This window comes from Cololabis saira, chromosome 4, assembly GCF_033807715.1.
Source record: "Cololabis saira isolate AMF1-May2022 chromosome 4, fColSai1.1, whole genome shotgun sequence".
NCBI classification, from domain to species: Eukaryota; Metazoa; Chordata; class Actinopteri; order Beloniformes; family Belonidae; genus Cololabis; species Cololabis saira.
The window spans coordinates 5502056-5522326 of record NC_084590.1 but is presented as its reverse complement, the minus strand read 5'-3'; the positions used below and the strand labels follow the sequence as shown (position 1 = coordinate 5522326).

Genomic DNA, 20271 nt, shown 5'->3' with positions numbered 1-20271 from the left:
CCCCTCCATAATTCATCAGGCACTAGAGGAGCTGCGATGTGTTGCCACACAGCTCACCGACACCAGGGACAGCGTGAGGGAGATGGAGTGAGGCCGGATGCAGAGGACGGGAAAGATATGGAGATAGTAAGGGGAAAAGAGAGGGGAAGTGCAGAAGTGCGAGAGAGACTGCAGGTCACTGCCTTGCCTAGTTGTCCCCCCCTCCCGTCCCCCCCGTCCCAATTGGTAGAGATCTGGCCCACTTTACCGTGTCGTTGGCAAACATTGCACTTACCATGCCTAGAAAGGACAATGAATTATTCACATTTTTGTGCCTCCTATGTGCTAAATACTGCTCATTCCCATTCAGGTTGCATGGGCGTGCTAACTATTCTGCTGTAATGTCTTCTGTTAGTCTAAAAGTGATGGACAATAAATGCACGTTTAAATGGCACTGCCGTTTCTTTTAGACGCAAGTTCAAGCCGAACTATAATTAATATTTCTGACATTCACCGGAATGTAACGCTGCCCTTGTGAGATGTGTCATATAAACAATGCTTGTAACGAAAACCAAAAAAAAAGTTTTACTTTTCAGGTCATGAATGAACCTAATCAGGCCTCATTTCTGTTTGTCCAACAGGACAGGAAACATGACAGCTACTCAGCTTTCCAACTGAACAAATCCCAGCATTTGTAGAACAGTGTCCTTTTAGAAAGACCAGATCTAAATGGAGATGTTTACTTGAAAGGCCTTTCTATGTGTTGCTGATGATCTGTTGTTGGCATCGAGGCCACCGACCTCTGTGTTCCAGACTAGTCTAGAGTGATGTGGAGCCATCTGTCTGCCGGCTCAAGCTCATGCAGCAGCATTACGGTCCCAAACCACAAGCAAATCTACAACAGATTTATGAGAAAAGCAAGGAATCAAGGTGTAGCGGTGGGCCGGTCAGAGTCCTCACCTCTACCTGATCAAACTACACATTGTTCTCCATTTGTTAAACAAGGAGAGTTTGAACTTTACACACTTCTGTGTAACAAAAGTGCTAAATTGCTTTGTGGTATAGTAGCCTCAGGATTGAAAGAGGTGACTTTTAGTGAGGCTCTTTCTTTTCTTTTTTTTGCTTCCAGGAGAGACGGGTCTTAACCGCTGTGGGATGTTTTCATTTTCCTTGGGCATCTTGTCAGATGTAGTCTGTAAATGAATCATGAAGGTGCTCTTGTCTGCAGTTTTTGTGCCTGTAATTTTTATGTTGAGTGGATAACACTGTCATGTTTGAAAGCCTTTGTGAAGGTGCCAGAGACCTGATAAAGTTCAACAGCACGTAACACAACAAATGCAACTGCCATCATCAGTCATGCTAAATTTACCATCAATACTAATTCACTCAAACACTTGTTTAGTGACTTCAATTTATGGTTTCAGCCTGCTCACCTTTTTGTGCCGTCTCTTCACTTGTCAGTGATTTATGCCGACCAGCATGTGATGTCCTGCTGCTACCACTTTTTGTTGAGAAGGTATTGAAATGCTGGCGTTCCTTTAATATCACGTCAGAGTGGAGGTGGACCTGATGGGGAGCATTTTGCACTGTGCTGGAGATTTGACATAAATGTAGTATCAGTGCACATTAAGAAGTTGCACACAGTTAGGTCCCTGTGCACTGCTGTGCTGCTGTTTTTCACGGACGGGAAGGTTCTCATTCTTGTTTGTGCAAATACATTTACAGTTTGGAGGGTCAGGATGTGGCACTTGAGAGGGCATCTCCCGGGACTTGGTATTTGCTGCATGACTTCAAGCTTATGTAGGTAATGACAAGGAAACATGACAGGTTGACAAGAAGCAACAACCTACCTGAGCAGAACCCAAGTGATGCTTCGTCCATGTCATGGACCTTCAAATTCCCACCTGAGCTTTTTGATTTTATAACACAATATAATGCTTTATTTGATGTTATAATACACGTTGTTCATTACAGGTGCTCCAAGTCCTTGATTTCAGTGTTGTGCTTTCAAGATTTGAAAAGTGCTTGACGTTTTGGATAAAGTGCTTGAAAATGTAACTTTTTATTAATTCACAAAAAGTGGATATCGAATTGAAACGTTTATTAATTTTGTGGGAGAATAAAATAATTTGGAACTGTTTTGCCTTGCCTGGGCCTTGCCTGGGCCTTGCCTGGGCCTTGCCTGGGCCTTGCCTGGGCCTTGCCCGGGCCTTGCCCGGGTCTTGCCCGGGCCTTGCCTGGGCCTCGCCTGGCCATTGCCTGGGTCTCGCCTGGGGCCTTGCCTGGGGCCTTGCCAGGGGCCTTGCCAGGGGCCTTGCCTGGGGCCTTGCCTGGGGCCGTGCCTGGGCCTTGCCTGGGCCTTGCCTGGGCCGTGCCTGGGCCGTGCCTGGGCCTTGCCTGTGCGCCTGCCTGGGCCTTGCCTGGGGCCTTGCCTGGGCCCTGCCTGGGCCTTGCCTGGGGCCTTCCCAGGGGCCTTGCCTGGGCCTTGCCTGAGCCCTGCCTGGGCCTTGCCAGGGGCCTTGCCTGGGGCCTTGCCAGGGGCCTTGCCTGGGGCTTTGCCAGGGGCCTTGCCTGGGGCCGTGCCTTGGGCCTTGCCTGGGGCCTTGCCTGGGGCCTTGCCGGGGCCTTGCCTGGGGCCTTGCCTGGGGCCGTGCCTGGGGCCGTGCCTGGGCCTTGCCTGGGCCTTGGGTCACTCTTCAGTGTGGACAACGAGCAACCTCCTGCTATGTCTAGAAGCTTTTCCCATTGGCAGCCGGGTATGTGCTGGAGCTAGAGCTGCAGCGCTTCACCAAACTGGTTGACACGGCTCTCACTGACACCTCCCGCATCATCACCGGATGCCTAAAGACAACGCCAGCCACGGGCCTCTATGCCTTAGCTGGCATTGCAAGCCGAGCAAAGAGTCCAGGAGTTGAATACCAGGCACCCCCCTGCAAGGACACACAGCACCCCCACCTCAACTGAAATCCAGAGTCAGTCTCTTACAGACAGTCCCACCTCTCCAGACAACCAAAGGAACAGCAAGGACCAACATCTGGAAAGATGAATGGAGCCAGCTCAACACACGAGCCCATGACTGGATGGAGGGAGGAATCACCCCGATTGAATGCCTCACCCGCGGGCACGACCTCCCATGGCCGACCTGGAAGACTCAACACACTACGAGTGGAGCAGGGGAGATGCAAAGCACTCATGAAAGCATGGAGCTACCAGACAGAAGACTCATGCAGTTGTGGAGCAGTACAGACAATTGGTGCTTTTCCACCAGTGCCTACTCAGCTCGACTCCACTCGCCTTGCCCTCGTTTGTTTTTCAACACCCAGATGAGAAGTAGGAGGTTGGAGTGAAGCTGCTGTGACATATTTGATTGTGATCTAAACGGAGAAGACAACAACACTACAGATGTAGAACCTGGAGGAGATGATAGATGTGCTGCTGGATCTGTGGCTTGTGTTTGATATCAAGTTAAAAAATGAGAGTGAGAGAATCTTCGAGTGGCGATGCCTTTTAATTTTTGTTAGTTTTTTCTCGGCGCTGCTGAAAAGTCAGCTGGAGCCGCGAGCAGCTATGAAGAGACAGAGCTCCTGGTAGATCTGGTCGTTCCTTATCTCCGTCTAGATCCCTTTTTAATTCTCTCCTCAGCACCAGGTTTATGAACATCTGCACCTCAGAGTTGGATCATGAAACAGACTTTTGCTGCCGTTGCTGGTTGAATAAAATGAACAAGAAGCCGTCAAAGTCTCTTTCTCTGATTTCCTCCTCCTGACTCAGACGTCTGACTCCAACCCCCCGGCTTGTAGTGTGATGATGTCAGATACAGCCGACTCAGCAGCTTAGAACCTCGGCAGAATAGTTACAGAAAAAGTATCTACTTGGCACGTTAGACCCCTGGTGGAGAAGAACCGAGGCGAGTCGGGCTGAGTAGGTGCTAGTGGAAAAGCGCCAAATGTCCCACCTAATGGACTGTTACGACCCCCCCCCAACAGCTGTGTCCTGCGCCAGATACTGGCGGAACCACATATGAGATGGCATCGGATTTGAAAAGAAAAAGGCATTGGCAGAGTCAACAAGGGAAACTAGTAGAACATCTGAGTGGGCAGATGTTATGTTATGATAAAGAGTTCATGCTAAACATTAAGGGTGAATTCATGGGCTAAATGATAGAGGGGCACTGTGGGTGGCATAATGTGGCGATGCTGACTTTAAATGTCAGTAATGGCACGCTCATTTATGGAATCTGCAAAGAAAATGGCCAATGTAAAATATTAACTTGCGTAGTTTACAGCAACTTAACAACCCTAGCAAGCATTAGCCCAGTGCGGCCGCCGGCCGGACAAGTAAAGGTTCAGTCGATAGTGTTTACTTTCGAAGGCGCTTGCATTCTGGCGTTGTGTAACATCTCAGTAAACGCGTGTTCGTACATACAGGAAACGGAAGTGTGACTCCACGTTGTGGGCGTGAAACAAGACGGAAGGGGTCAGTCACGTTCATTGGCTCATATAAATAATAATTACAAAAAAAAACATAACAGAGATGAAGATGCTGTCAGCTTTGTTAAATTAAATCCTCAGACTTCTCAATCAGTTACAGAATGGGGGGGTGGTCCTTGCATACACGAGCAGTCTCTTCTTTTCATCACCTTTTGTCTACCTCGGGAGGTTGCAAAAAGAGGTGATCAGATGTTACGCCTTTCTGGAAAGTGGCTCTTCCATACAGGCACTGTGACCTGCATGTGTTTGTGTTCCACAGTTTAAGGTCTTTATCCTGGTCAGGAAGAGTGTCTTCAACCGCAGGGGCGCGCTCTGAGTTAGAACCTTGAAAGTGCTCACGTTTGATCGAGGAAAAGGAGAACAAACCCTGTCTTTTTTGTCGGTGTAAAACTCCAACATTTAGTTTTTACATGCTATATCATACCAGTTGTATCAGTGAAAACGTTTTGCCTCCATGCTCATCCTCCCGTAGAATCAGTTCCTTTACAAGTGCAGCCTGGCAGATAATGGCTGTTTTGTTTAGCGGTAGATCTGTCTAAAGTACATAACATGAATTATTCATGTCCTGCTCAAGATTGCACTGGAAAGCAATTGCAGGGCAAACAGTTTGCTGAGTTGAATAAACACATTGGGAGGTGGAGGTCTTGTGGATGTAACACTGCATATTTATTGAATGCAGCATGTTTTATTTATGCAACGTCCCGACCTCACTTGCTTTAAGAGTCACTAACCTGATGAAATCTTTCCAATGCTTCAATTCACCACTATGAAGTAACAACACTTGCATGCAAGAAACTATCAGCACTTCCCTTCTCATTTTGTTCTCTACCTACTGCTGCACTTAACCTGTGGAGTAAATTCCTCCTTAGCTGTTTGTAGTGTTTTTACTCAATTTTTAACCATGTTAAACATAGTTTCCTAATGGATGAAGGAAGTAGCTGAATCCTTCTGTCTGGAGGCTCCATTTGAACGTGGCTTGAGCTTTACAGCTTGTATCTCTTAGCCTGTTGAGAAGTTTTCTGCTGACTATTAGAAGAACTTCTATTTGACCCCTCTAACACATTTCCAAGCCAGTGAAGCTTCTTTTTGATTGTGAAGCCATGCTTATTGAAGGATATAATTTGCACAGCACAGACATGAGTGGAGCCATGGTAGGATGAGGGCTTTTAGATCAATGTGCCTCCCCTGAGAGTTTCTGACTTTTTGCACTGACAATAGTCAAGCAACAGTGATTTTATTGCAGAGGCGGTTTAACACACCAGCCCTCTGCCAAGTGCAAGTAAAGAAAAGGAATCCAAGCTGTTTGAGGACACGCGAGAAAACAAGGGTAGAAAATGTTACTTGATTGGAAACTTTACCTGAAATTTTCAAGGATTTTATGTGCTGTATCTAAGGTTATACAGTAGAATATATTTTTTTACATTGGCCTATTTGGCCTATTTTTTACATTTTGCCAAAGATATACATCTCCTGCTTTCTGTTTACTTTCCTGATGCTGCTGTTTTTTCCTTTCATGGCTTGTTTGCAGGTTAGTTGCAGTTAAGCTCTTAACTTTTCGTAATATTTCACGACCCTTGAAAATGTGTTGTGAAATTGAAGATGACCTGCTGTGTTCTAATTATTTTGTCATTCTTTTTGCAGATGTGATTTAAGTTGTAAAACAGTACATACTGGCCTTTACATACTGGCCCAAGTAAGGGAGGAAAATGCTGCAAATGTGTCCTTACATACAAGTAACCGGCATTCAGGACACAAAATGTGACTCGACTAGTGTGCCTGAAACAAGACGGAAGGAGTCAATCATGTTCATTGGCTAATATTAATAGTAAAAAAGATACATTTAAAAAAAATAGCGAGGAGAAGACGCATTCAGCTTTCTTTCTATTGTTACAGTCCTTTTAGCAGGAGTGTGTGTAAGCATGCATGCACAATTGGGACCGGGAGTTGACCGGGAAGGTTTGAATGGCGTAACTAGACGGATTCAGTTGCATGTACAGCATCAACACAGTAAATAAAAACGCTAAGCCTCTTCCAGCTGAAAGTTTCCAGGTCTTCCTCACCAGCTGCTGTTTGATTTGTGAGCAGGATTTAACTCGGAGCTCTGCTCGTCCCTGAAGTGAAGTGCGTCTCCTCTGTACTTACGACTACGGTTGCCACACGTAGAACGTCGTCAGAAAGTTGTTCACTTCTCACCCGGTTACGGAATGGGGGGATGATCCTTGCATACATGACTGGTCTCTCTTTTTTCATGCTTATCTTCTATTAGGGCTGGGTATTGTTAAGAACCTCACGATTCAATTCGATTTTGATTCTTTAGGTTTCGATTCGATTTTGATTTGATATTGAAAAATATTTCGATCTTTTAAAAAGAAATGCAAAAAATTATTTATAAACAGGTATATGGAAGAGGAAATGGGTTAACGAGGATTGTGAGAAACAAATAAAATAGGGAAAAATGGTATATTATACTTAAGATATGTTTAGATATTTATGTGGATATTTATGTAGTATATATTATCTGTTGAGAGGAATAGTTAAAATTATGTAATATATGTTATATATTTATTGGGTATGTAGCACATATATATTTATAGGGATATTTATGTAGTTATATAGATGTATATAATAGTTGTATTTTCTAGATATTGATATAATATTTATGTAATATTTATATTGTCTATATACTGTACTTATATGGATAATTATGTAATAATAGGCATGTTTACGTAGTATTTATATAGATTATATTTATATGGATATTGTGTAGATATAATAATAGCAATAATGTAAATCCATAGAGTTATAAAGGGGTAGGAACTAGGAAAAAGTGTACACTTCTTCCTACTCCTTTTTTTCGAACATATGTGAATATGAAAATGTAAATGTTTATCTTTTTATTATTATTTTTACTTTCATTTTATATACATGTTCGAAATAAAAATTAATGAATTAATTGATTTAAATACTTCGATATTGATTCAGTAAGACGTAGAAATACACAAATACCTGTTGGCAACTTTTCATTATTTTTATTTTCATGCCTATAACACGTGGCATGTTACTTCACATAGAAATGACCTGAGCAATTAAACGTAGCAGCACCATAATGGCTCACTTGTGCATTTGAACTGTAGTACAAAATTAAAAAAAAAAAAAAAACACATGACAGTTCTGTCAACATGATGGCGTATCGTGGTTCAAGTGTGTACCATCTTCCTAAAGGCTGAAATATGCTTCTGCGTCACACCAACGCAGAGCACACGCCGCAGCCGTGACGCCGTGCTGAACCCTTCTGACTTCTCCGTCTCTCCATTTGGTCGCGGTGCAGTACCCCCCGCGGCCACTAGTTAGCGATCTTTTTCTGAATGGTTTATCCGACTTTTTCCGATCACAGTAAATCAAAGAGATAAGGACAACTATTGTGCAAAAAACAAAAACAAAAAAAAATCACATATAAACGAAGAAAAGAGCCCTGGAAGTTCACTACTGATTCAAACCGGAAATGCTTCGCTTTCAAACGAACCAATCACAGCCCTCTCGGTCTGCGTGTGGTCTGCGTCTCCTCGACGCGTAGTTACAATTTTCGGGAGGTGCACGTCAGAGACGGCGCAGGTGACGGCGTGTCCTCTGCGTCGATCCAAACCACACGCCGTAGGCACGGCGCCATTTTGACGCAGAAGCATAATTCAGCCTTAAAACCTTGATCGACCACGGTACGGTCTTACAAATGGAGACGGCCACAGACTCCGTTATCTTCTGTGCGCGGACAGATCTTGGCGGTAGTTTGCAGACAAAGTCTTTGTCAAGTGGCATCTGTTGTGGGTCCACCGTTTTAGCCGTAGGTTGTTGCATCCGCATGGTGTCGGCTCTGGCTCTGTCGTGGTTCTGCAGGTTTGTCGTGTTGCTGTTTTATTTTAGTTCTGCCTGACACAACTTACACACCTCCCTACTTTTGTCCATTTTTCGTCTTCCTTCTTTAAATGGGAATTCAAAATGAGTCCAAACATCTGATCTGAAAGATTTTCCGCTTGCCATCGTTGCTATTTTATTGTTGTTTGGTCGTGTGCAGCCACCGTCCACAAAACGCGAATCATAAGAAAATGTTGCACACAGCGCCCCCACTGGCCTGGAGGTGAATCCATTCAGAGGCCAAGCTTAATCCATATTGAATTAGGGCGGGGAGAATCGCGATGCATCGATTTTTCGATATATTTTTACCCACCCCTATTGTTTACAGCTGCCTTTGACTGAGGTATTTAAACTACTCTGAAATTACAGTGCCTTAATTTGATTGAACCAGAGGTTTTTATGGGCTTCATAACAAAGGGAGTGAATATATATTACACGCCAATTTTTTTTTTTTTTATTTCTAAAAAAATAGTTTTATGTATATATTTTTCTCATTTCACTTCCTCAACACTATTGTGTTCTGATCCATCACATAAAATTCAGATTAAAAAAACATTGAACTAAAGGCTGTAATGAAACAAAATACGTAAAAAGCGAAGGGGGGTGCACTGTAACTTTAAACATTGTTAATTTTAGTATTTAATTGTAGCTCTAGTTCAAGTCTTAACATTTATTTATTCTGTCACTGTCACTGAGACCCATCGCAAGTCCTTCCTGCCCGCTACCATCAGACTCCTCAAACAGGCCTGCTCACAGTAGCAAACGGATAACAACATGTGCAATATCTCCCTACCTCACACACAACCTAAGTACTTTTTTGCAGTTTTTTTTCTCGTACTGCACTATTTTTATTCCACTGTGTATACTGTTTAGATTTTCTTATTATATATTTTTTACTTTTTTCATGCTTCTTTCGCTGCATGTGTGTGTTGTGTGTACTGCTGCTGCACAGAGCGAATTTCCCCACCAAGGGATGAATAAAAGACTATCTAATCTAATTCTGCCACTGCACTGTGACTTGTCCAAGATTACTAGCACTTCTTTCAGGTTAAGACTTCCCATGCACCACTCCTTTAACCGAAATGAACTAGGGCCGTTTGTTGAACTCCTAAAACCCTAGAGGACACACAATGCCAAGTTTGTCGCATTGCTCCAGAGATGGAGGAATTCTACCAGTCAGAGATGTCTGTATTAGACTTCGTAATCATTAGTGTTGTCCCACAGAGGGGGTGCTGGTTCAGTTATCAAAAGAGTTATTAATGACTGTCGGAAGACAGGCCTTTAATAATTAATAAAATAGATTATTTATCAAATTGAATTATCAAAATGACTTAATCAAAACAGGGCACCACCTGATGTAATCAGGAAAATGATAACTAACAGCAAAAATCAGTCTCAAGGTACATTATTCTACAGAATAATAGTGAAGGAAGAAAAGATCGAACACAAGCCCTGGCAACCAGCAGTTGTGACAAATATATGTAAAATAAGCACAAACAACTTCTCGCATTCAAATCAGATCAGAATTTATTTACACAGGTGTCAAGAAGATGATAAACAACACCTCGGATAAATTCTGATAGCTAAACTACCAAAACAACACTAACTGACACAAAACTTCAGATTGCGTGCGTGTGTGTGTGCAACGTCACGTCACGTGGACATATAGCCAAGATGGCGGACCACGCCACGTGACCCGAAGGGAAGACGGCGGACACGTTACTCAGACCAAGGGTAAAATCGCGAAACAGCGCCACGCGAGTCTAACAAAGAAATGGTTAGATGTATGGTAATACGTGTCCGGTGAATTTGTAAGAGGGGAAAAGAAAGGACGGTCACCTTAAGATACACACGTAACGGCCGCCGGGCGGCGAGAAAAACCGTTGACGCGCCACAGTAATATCCAAAACAAAATAACAGTAAACACAAATCAACTTTAACTGCTTTAAACTAACTAACTGCCCGGACACACGAGCCTCACGTCTCCCTGGTTCTGGAGTTGTCGGCGGCGTCCTGAGGGTTTTGGAAGCTCTCGGTTGAGTTTAGGTCCGTCGGGTGCTGATCCACGCTGGTGGTCTTGGTATGAGTGGCCTCCCGGTTCCTTCTCTGCTCCCTGATTCAGAAACAAAAGGGACAGCGGTGCAGCGCCGCTGTCAGCCGGGCTTCCCCCCCCCCCGTCTCGATGCGCGTGGAGCCGGTTCACTTCTGTCGGAAGGTGCGGGCTCCCGTCTTATCGCTGGTGAGTGAGTGGGCGACACGGACTCAGGTGGCTGGTGCTCTGCGGCTGATGCTCTGCGGCTGATGCTCTTTCACGCTGATCGGTCGTCCTCGAAACACCACGGTTCCTTGTGCAAGAGAAACTCAGAGCCGGAGAAGGGGTTAGAGAGGGAGAAAATCGGGAGCACCGGGGATGCGCTGACGTCATCAGCGCCCGCGGGCAGTTCACCGGTCCTTCCGGTAAAGCGCGCCGAAGGCACGCCCTCTTTTCACACCTCCTGGATAGGGCTGGGCGATTATACGATCTCGATTTGTGATCGCGATCAAATTAAGTTCGATCACGGTGATCAGCTGTGGGTCTACTTTCTCGATCACGTGCAAAAAATGCTGCAGAAAAGTGCACGACAACCAATCACAACCCGCTTTCCTGGCACCGCGCTGTCTGCATTAATTGATCATGCATGACATGCCGCGGCAAGTTGCATGACCATAGGCATAAACTAGTCACATCTGCCTCCCCTGCACCGGTGGGAGCAAGCGTGACCAGAGAGAATAAAACTACAAGACAACAACCGCAGGCTAGCGTTAGCTTAGCTTTGAGCCGACCGGGACTCACGGTTAGCGGTTATTTATTTATTTATTTCGCCGGACAACTTCTTCTGAGCGTACAGGAGGAGGGTGTGATGGATTCACAAAATGCCCTTCGTGATGGATGTATTGTGTATTCGAACCGCACTCATTAAAGTTGTGATTCGCTCTGCTTGTACCACAAATTACTCTGATCACCGCCGACTTCAGAAACTCCGCGGCCCCGACATGGGTGTGTGCGTGCGTGCGTGCGTGTGTGTGCGAGCGCGCGCGCGTGTGTGTGTGTGTGTGTGTTTGCGCGCTCAGCGGAGTGAATGTGTCGGAGCGCGGAGGCAACAAGCAGAGCTCACCAGATGACGCCGTAGGCTCTGCGTTGGTGTAACGCGGGACCATAAAACAGCCTTAAGTCCCTTTAGGCTAATACTGTGAGAAATAACCTCTCATAACAGCGGTACTACAGTTAATAAATGTAATAAAACTGCTGTTTCTGCTGGCTACTGAGTCCCCCAAGTGGCGAGTGAGTTTTAACTCCTTAATTACCAACCAGCGTCAGAGTCACGCACAGTAAACAAACTGTGATGTTAGAGAGCCACCTGTTGGTCAATTTAAGCAACCGCATCGCCAGCTGCTTGACAGTGGCTCAACTCAGTTTACTGTTTTTGTTGTTAATAATGTCATTGCAATTGTATCTATGCAATTGTGAAAAAAATGGCAAAATAAATTAAAAACTGTGAACAACCGCATTCCGTAGGCTATTCGGTACTCAGTATTCAGCCAAGTCTTTAAATTTTATTCCGCTTCAGTTTCGGCCTCAAATTTTCATTTTGGTGCATCCCTAGTTTTTTCGGTGGGTACCACTGGTAGCATTCTGGATTCTTGTTAAAACATGCTATTTGCTTTATTTGTTAATAAAAAAAAAAACTAATCTCTGGTTTCTTTCTATTTTATTCCAGAAGGGAGGGGGGATCTTCTGATTTAAAAAATCGTGATTAAAAATCGAGATCGTTCAATATGGGAAAAAAAATCGTGATCACTTTTTTTGCCATATCGCCCAGCCCTACTCCTGGACTACAAACCCACTGGGCTTTGTAGTCTTTTGCCTTTATTCCCCGAACCAAGCGGCCAGTGGGTGAAACTCATCGCTGGTCTCAGACTGAGGCTTTAAAGTCGAATTTCACATAATCACATAAGTTCATAAAAGTTCATAATCACAGAACGGTGGCCCAACATTAGGATGTATTGGTCTGGATCTCTGTTTGAAGGGTGTTTCCTCTATCAAATGAATATAATGTTTAACTTTGGATGTATGCCTGAAATCTAAACCATTCTGAGCAAAGACATCACCCTAAGGATTCAGACTCTCTATTCTTTCTTTCCACTCATGTGGAAGAGGAGAATCAACAAAATCAAATATGAGCCCTGTCTTAGTCAACTCAGAAGCTGACTGACTAGCAACCGCTACGATGGAACCAGAGTCCCTGTTGGAAGCAGGTAAGCTATTGTAAACTGCTGCAGGAACATGGAGCTCAGCAATGATACAACTTGAAGGAAGCATTACGTCATGTTCATTTTCATTTCTTAACCACACCGGAAATTTGTGAGCGTGACGTTTGGATATGTTGATAAGACAACATTCAACAAAGATCCCACCAGGCGGATGTGCTAGGCGGTCAAATGATGGCACATTCATCTGTGGTGTTAGTCTGAACTTAACCCTCTAAAAGCACTCTCCCTTGTGCAGAAATGACTTTCTGTTCTCTGCGTTTCACAGTTGCCAAGCCTATACTCCCTGTGGAGTTTGTGTGTTTCCTCAGCTTCAGAGTACCAATCATCTGTCTCTAGTCATAAATGTGGGACACGTCACTCGAGTTCTGCCCATAACAGTCTTCATCATACAAGACATCAAGTTAATGTGTCCCTATTACGACAGGAAGATCTTGGCTGGTGCCTATGTTTGGAACAACCAATGCTAACCTGGAAACTTCAGACTCAGTTTCAACAAAGTATTTTGGAAACGAGACAGTCCTGTATATCTCACTGTACTTTTCTGCATTAATGCTGCCATACTGTAAATGTGAATGACGTGAAATGTTGATGTGTACTTGTTGTTCCTCATTAAGTTGGTATGTATTGTCCATTACCTTCTGGTACTGTTGTCCTTACCATTGATGGTATGTATTATAAATGTAAGTTAACAGTTAACTATTACCCGTGGTGACAATATACATTGTTCCTAATTTCACACACCTTGTGGTTATGAAATGCAAATACTGTAAAATAATGTTGTTATAATTTGATACAGGTCTTTTGTTCATTGTTCTGGTTTAAATGGTAAGACAGGAGGAAGCCTTAAAAATCTGTCAAGTTATTAATGAGAAACAGGGGTGGGATTAAATAAGTTTTCTTCTTCCCATTCGCCCTTTCGAGTGTTAATTAATTAATTTGAATATTAAACCTGCACGTCTACTGTTAAAGGTATTTGCTTAATTTTATGTTGCACCCAGGTCACTTATGTTGTAAAAATGTTGTACCGCTCGAGATAAATCTGAACTGATCTGAACTGAACGTTAGCCAAGGGCTCCGATACAACTCCACTCTGTTACAGAGCTTAGTTTTTGGACTTGGTCCTCTTCATCCTGGATATGGAGCACAACATGAAAATTTCTTTCAAAAGAGATCGGGAGTACTGATTCGTCTGACTACAGTACACATAAAGCCCAGAGATGTTTTATTGCACTCACTTCATACTGTATGCATCCTGTAAAAAAACACCATAACCTGCAGAAATGAGCAACATTAACAGACTTTGCATTGATTGGACTGGCCCTGATGACTGACACTTCAGCAGAGTGAATTGGCCTTATCTACACTCTACTTTAAAATGTTGTGGAAAAGTGCTTATATATTTATTAAACACATTGATTGAAGCCCTTGGTTCTGAAAATTCTGGATGCAGCCCTTAATAACAAACAAACATATGCATTTATCATATTATGTGTCTTGTGATTTGATCAGATGCTGGACAAGCTGAGAGACCGATGGACCACCACTGGTCTGTGGGAAAAACTAGAACAAAAGAAAACTGTGATCACAGAACCCCGAGGTGGCGGGAAGGGGGATTTTGACGAGCTTCTTCAGATGTATTATGATGCCATCAAGTACTGCGTGGACAGAGGTGAGAGGACTTTGTTACACACACACACACACACACACACACACACACACACACACACACACACACACACAGGTTTGTACTGTATATATACATATGTATGCATACCTCTTAATTAGTGCAGAAGCACATTGTATTGATTATCAAGTGCTTGTACTATAAATCAGACAATTAATTGATTTGTAATGAAAAGATAAGTTGTTAAACAGTCGGTGCGTCTGAAATGCCATACTAAACAGTATATACTAAAAAGTATACTTAAGTTCGGCACACTTTTGAGTAAATATCAGTAGTGTGCATTAATTTGGACGTACTATTAAGAGCCACACGTCACTTCCTAACGTTGGGAGGAAGTGACGTAGCAATAGTAGCAGCTGTTACCATGGTAACAGCAGCAGTAGCAGCACCGCTCCACTATTTCCCATTTATCCTGGCCGAAACAAGATGACATTATATCATATTATTAAATACAAATATCATTATATTAATATTATATAATAATATTATTATACTTAATATTATACTTATGACATATACGTATCACTTAGCAACCAAACGCCGCTGCATTGCATTGTGGGAAGTTTCTGCTCAGCTAGTGTCCATCAATCCACACTGATACATTTCTCCAGAATGAGTATGGATAGAGCTACTATTGAGTACGTTCTAATGTTTCAGACGCACTAAAAAATCTTGCATACTCATTTTGCTACTCATTAGGGTGGAAGGATGGGATTTCGGACGTAGGCTGTATCTGAACTTGTATTTTTTCAAATCAAATGAATCTTCGTGTCATCTTAAGTTGGCATAGTAACTCAATGATAGGATTGTTTTTCTGAACATATTCATATGAACTGCGTGTGGTTCCTTTGTCACAGATGGTGCGCTGCTCATAGCTGTTTGCAGAGGAAAGGTCAGCGAGGGGCTGGACTTCACCGATGACAACGCCAGGGCAGTGGTCACCATCGGAATTCCCTTCCCCAACATCAAAGACCTGCAGGCAAGTAGAACCTAAAGAGAGCAAGAGTCGCCATACAGTCTAATCCCAGTTCTTCACGTCACTATTTAATCCTAAATTGATTTAAAATAGGGGCAATGAAGTTCAAAAAGAGTACTATGTTTAGCCTTTATTCAAGCCATTTTCCCTCTATCCAACCATTAACTGGGGCTTATGTTTGAGGGGGTGGCGAGTAGGGCTGGGGATCGGTTCAAATGTCAAGAATTGATTCGATTCCGATTCTTAAAGGTGACCTATTATGGCATTTAATGTATATTTTAAACAGGCCTTGAATGTCTTAAAAACAATCTAAAGCTTGTTTTTTCTACATAAATCAGAAATCCAGCCTGTGGGCCATGTCACTAGTTTTACCGCTTCTAACCTCTTTTTCTGTGCCTCATTTTTAGGGAAGGGGGGGGTATGATAATGAGGCTCTGTGCTGATTGGCTCCCTGAATGACGTGTAGCAGGGGAGGAGAACAAACCCTCGCTCCGCCAGAGCAGCCCGAGCCTGTAAATTATCACAACACTGAATTTTCACAAATGGAAACTTTATTGTTAAAAAAATAAAATATGAGTTGTATATAAATAACATTTATGCACTGTTTAAACCGGATCTACCCGGTGGATGCTGAACGCTGGCCCCGGAGCCACGCCGGGCGCCCGGGAGCAGCGCTGCTGGAGCAGCGCGCATCACCGCGGCTTTAACCGGGGAATCTGACCGGTTCCGACCGGCCGGGACCGCAGGAACCCGCCTGGATTGGTAGCAGGGACTCCCGGGGACCGACCAGCGGAATTTCAGCCGGATCTGCCCGGCGGATTCTGCGCGACGGGCGCTCCGACCCCACGGCGGGCGCACAGATCGGCTCCGGAGCGCATCCGCGGCGCATCTCCCGTTACCGGGGATCAAACCGACAGATTTCGCTGAAAATCTCGGAGGGTGAAGCTGGTCCGACCTGGGACAGACCCCCGAGGACCCAGCTCCCAAACCACCCGGGAACCTGGATGATTTAACCCGGATCCGCGGCCGCGTCCGACTGGCTGAAGGAAAGACCGCTCCAGCAGCGGAGAGAGCTGGTTGTGGGCGTGGTTTCAGCAGCGGAGGCTGAACCTATGGAAATGAGCGCCTATGGTGACCATAGGCGCAGATTCAGAATGGCTCAAAAAAAGGTCACGTGACACTGGGGGACTCTGTCCGGCGGGGGTCAGAGACCCTGCAGAATTTCATGGTATTTTGTCTCCCCTGTGCTGGCAGGGTGAGGGGAGACCATTTTATATACCGTATTTTCGCGACCATTCGGCGCACCGTGTGGAAAGGCGCACCCTCATTTTTGTGTGTCATTTTTAGATTTAAGACATACATATGGCGCACCGACCCAAAAGGCGCAGTCTACAGAGCAGAGCTGCACACACGCGTGCCGCAAAACACGCCGGCCGGAAAACACACACACCCGCTGCAGAACGCACACACATGCAGAACGCACACACAAGCACACAAGCGCTTATTTAAAAAATAGAGCAGGAGCAAAACCTCTGTTTCTGCATTAAAGAGCTCCATTAATTCAGCTGCGCCAGTCCGAATTTCCTCGGTGTCAGACACTTTCTGCACAACAGTAAATAAACTTTTCATACCCCGTTGTGCGGATCCTCCACCGCGCAGAGCCCGTCTCTCCCCAGCGGGGTGGAGCAGCGCGCGTCACAGCGGCTTTAACCGGGAATGTGACCTGTTCGGACCGGCTGGGACCGAAGCCACCCACCTGTATGGGAGCAGGGGCTCCCGGGGAAAGACCAGCGGCATTTCGGCCGGATCTGCCCCGGGGATGGTGCGCCCTGGCCCGGCAAACCCGCGGCGGGAGCCTGGCGGCTCCTGAGCGCATCCTCTGCATCTTGGTTAGGCTACCAGAGATCAAACCGACAGATTTGCCTGAAAATCTCGCAGGGTGAAGTTGTTCCGACCTGGGACAGACCCCTGAATAAATAAAGGTAAGAAAATAAACGTTTCATACCCCGTTGTGCTGCGTTGTGCTGCGGTTCCCGACCGCGGCGGTCCCGGGTCCCGCGTCCCGGGTCCCGCGTCCCGGGTCCCGCGTCCCGCGTCCCGGGTCCCGCTCCGCGCTGGTCCCGGGTCCGCTCCCCCGCGCTGGACCCGCTCACACACGCGCTGTCGGGGAGCCGGTACCGGGGTTTGTATCCGACAGGAGCTCCAGTCCGAATTTCCAGACCTGTCTCAGCCACCTGATCATCATCATCCCTTCATCCAGCCCCCCCTTTTCATTCGTCCTTATAATGACTCCGGCTGGAAACGTCTTATGCAAAGTTTTTCTTTTAAAAATCACCATAGGTTTCTGTCCATCAGCTGCGCCAGTCAAGCGCTACATAAATGAGAATCTGTGTGTGTCGCCGCGAATACACACCCGCGCATGTCGGGGTCCGGTACCGGGTTTGTAACCGACAGATTTGGCTGCAAATTTCGGAGGGTGAAGCTGATCAGACCTGAGACAGACCCCAGAAATCTCTGCTCGCAAAGCGGCCGGGAACCAGGTCGATTGGACCGCTTGGGGAACCAGGAAGTCGGGTTGCAGCAGCGCCCATCACCGCGCTGCTCCAGCCGCTGCTTTAACCGGGGAAAGTCACCGGTTCCGACATGCAAAACACACGCGCGCTGCAGAACAAGTGTGCTTATTTAAATAGAGCGGGAGCAAAACTTAGTTTGATTGTATTTTATTTCACTTTACACATCAAGCAAATCCTTAAAAGTTTTCATCTTCTGTTTCGCATTAAACAGCTCAGTGGATGGTCTCATTCAGCTTCACCCGCCCCCTTCTCCCTTTACCGTTCTCATGGCCGGCCTTACATTACCGTAATTCAGGTAATAGACACGGCGCACCGTTTCTTAAGGCGCCCGGCACATTTAAAAAAAAAAAAAAAAAAAAAAGTTGCGCCTTATGGTCGCGAAATTACGGTATGTTAAAACAAGAAAAAACGTGTTTTTCATAATAGGTCCCCTTTAAGATTCAGAATCAATTATCACGATTCGATCCGATTCGATATTGATTTGGCTTAGTGTTATTTAAAAAGTTTTTTGAACTGTTGCCTGAATTATACGACTGTAAAACAACTAGTAAAATAATAATTTCACAATAATTATTGTGAAATAACTAAGAAATGAATAACTCAAACAGGCCTTTCAATATCCATTTAAAGTGCAAAAAAAAAGAAAGAAATTGCAACAGTTCATGCAGGAAACAAATCATTTTAGCTTATCTAATTTATTCTGTCACCACGCACACATATTGCCATGAAGCACCTGGCATTTTTCAGAGGTGTCATGACAAACTGTGTGTCCGACTACTGGGATTAAAGTTCACCTGGCGAAAATGTAATGATGAAAAAAAAACAATCTTTAACCACAAGAATCGATTTTTAGGAATTAATATGAGAATCAATTTAGAATCGGAAAATCGATTTTTTCAACACAGGCCTACTCCTAACCTTGTGCCTGAACCACTGGCTCCTCTTGTGGCGCTTTTCCACTAGTACCTACTCAGCCAGACTCGACGCGACTCGCCCTCATTTCTTTTCAACACCCAGATCAGAAGTAGGAGGTTGGAGTGAAGCTGCTGTGACGTATTTGATTGTGTGATCTAAACAGAGAAGACAACAACACTAAAGATGTAGAACCTGGCCTCTACACTTCTCAGAAAATTAGAATATTGTGATAAAGTTATTTATTTTCTGTAATGCAATTACAAAAACAAAAATGTCATACATTCTGGATTCATTACAAATCAACTGAAATATTGCAAGCCTTTTATTATTTTAATATTGCTGATCATGGCTTACAGTTTAAGAAAACTCAAATATCCTGTCTAAAAAAATTAGAATATTCTGGGAATCTTAATCTTAAACTGTAAGCCATAATCAGCAATATTAAAATAATAAAAGGTTTGCAATATTTCAGTTGATTTGTAATGAATCCAGAATGTATGACATTTTAGTTTTTTTTTAATTGCATCAGAGAAAATAAAGAACTTTATCACAATTTTCTGAGACGTGTGTGTGTGTGTGTGTGTGTGTGTGTGTGTGTGTGTGTGTGTGTGTGTGTGTGTGTGTGTGTGTGTGTGTGTGTGTGTGTGTGTGTGTGTGTGTGTGTGTGTGTGTGTGTGTGTGTGTGTGTGTGTGTGTGTGTGTGTGTGTGTGTGTGTGTTCGTGCGCGCGCGCACGCCCGTGCGTGCGTGCGTACGTACGTATATATATATATATATAATTCTTGCATTAACCCCTTTTACTCAAATGTATTTTGGTAAAGAAATCCTGACTGATATGATATTTAAAGCCGTTACTCATGACGGTCCTTCCATTGCCCTTCCTCCTGTGCCAAGATCCAACACTCTGGGTACTATGGGAAGATTTAAAAAAAAAAGAAAAACACACACTTACACAAACCCACACCAAATAAGAGCATCCCTTTTTGGTGATCCGTAAAAAAAAATCCCAAAGCGATGTTGCTGTGTCTGCCCCATCCTTAGCAGATAAAGTTGACCTTTCAGTCTGAGGCTCCGCCGCCTCCTGCTTCTCCTCCCCTTTACTCATCCTGCTGTCAGGGCGAGACGCAGCTTCCACTAACCTGTTCTGTCAGTGTACAAAGATGTGTGGGTGATTGAGGCTTCTCAGACCCTTTCACCTTAGCCTTTACACTTAGCTGTCAGCTTCACCTTTGTCAGCACTTAGGTCGCTGCTCCTTCTTTATTTGATTGTTTATTTAATTTTTCCCTTTTTTCTTTTAGCTTCACTTGTAAGGTATGAACGTAGATGTCTTAGAATATCACCGTAAGTGTGGTTTCTAGTAAAGCAGAAGTCACCTGCCCGTGTTATGCCATTATTCAGTTCTACAGTAATCAGACCTGGAAAGTAAGATCCAGC

General features: G+C 44.5%; 1 protein-coding gene across 1 annotated transcript in view; it reads left to right on the top strand.

The window, feature by feature from the left end:
- The window catches only part of brip1 (BRCA1 interacting helicase 1), a 101012-nt gene that overhangs the window by 59133 nt on the left and 21608 nt on the right, over positions 1-20271 (top strand). The window contains exons 14-15 of the mRNA XM_061718696.1: positions 14199-14358; positions 15231-15352. Of these exons, the coding sequence (XP_061574680.1) occupies positions 14199-14358; positions 15231-15352 (282 nt within the window). The remainder of the gene's footprint in view (positions 1-14198; positions 14359-15230; positions 15353-20271) is intronic.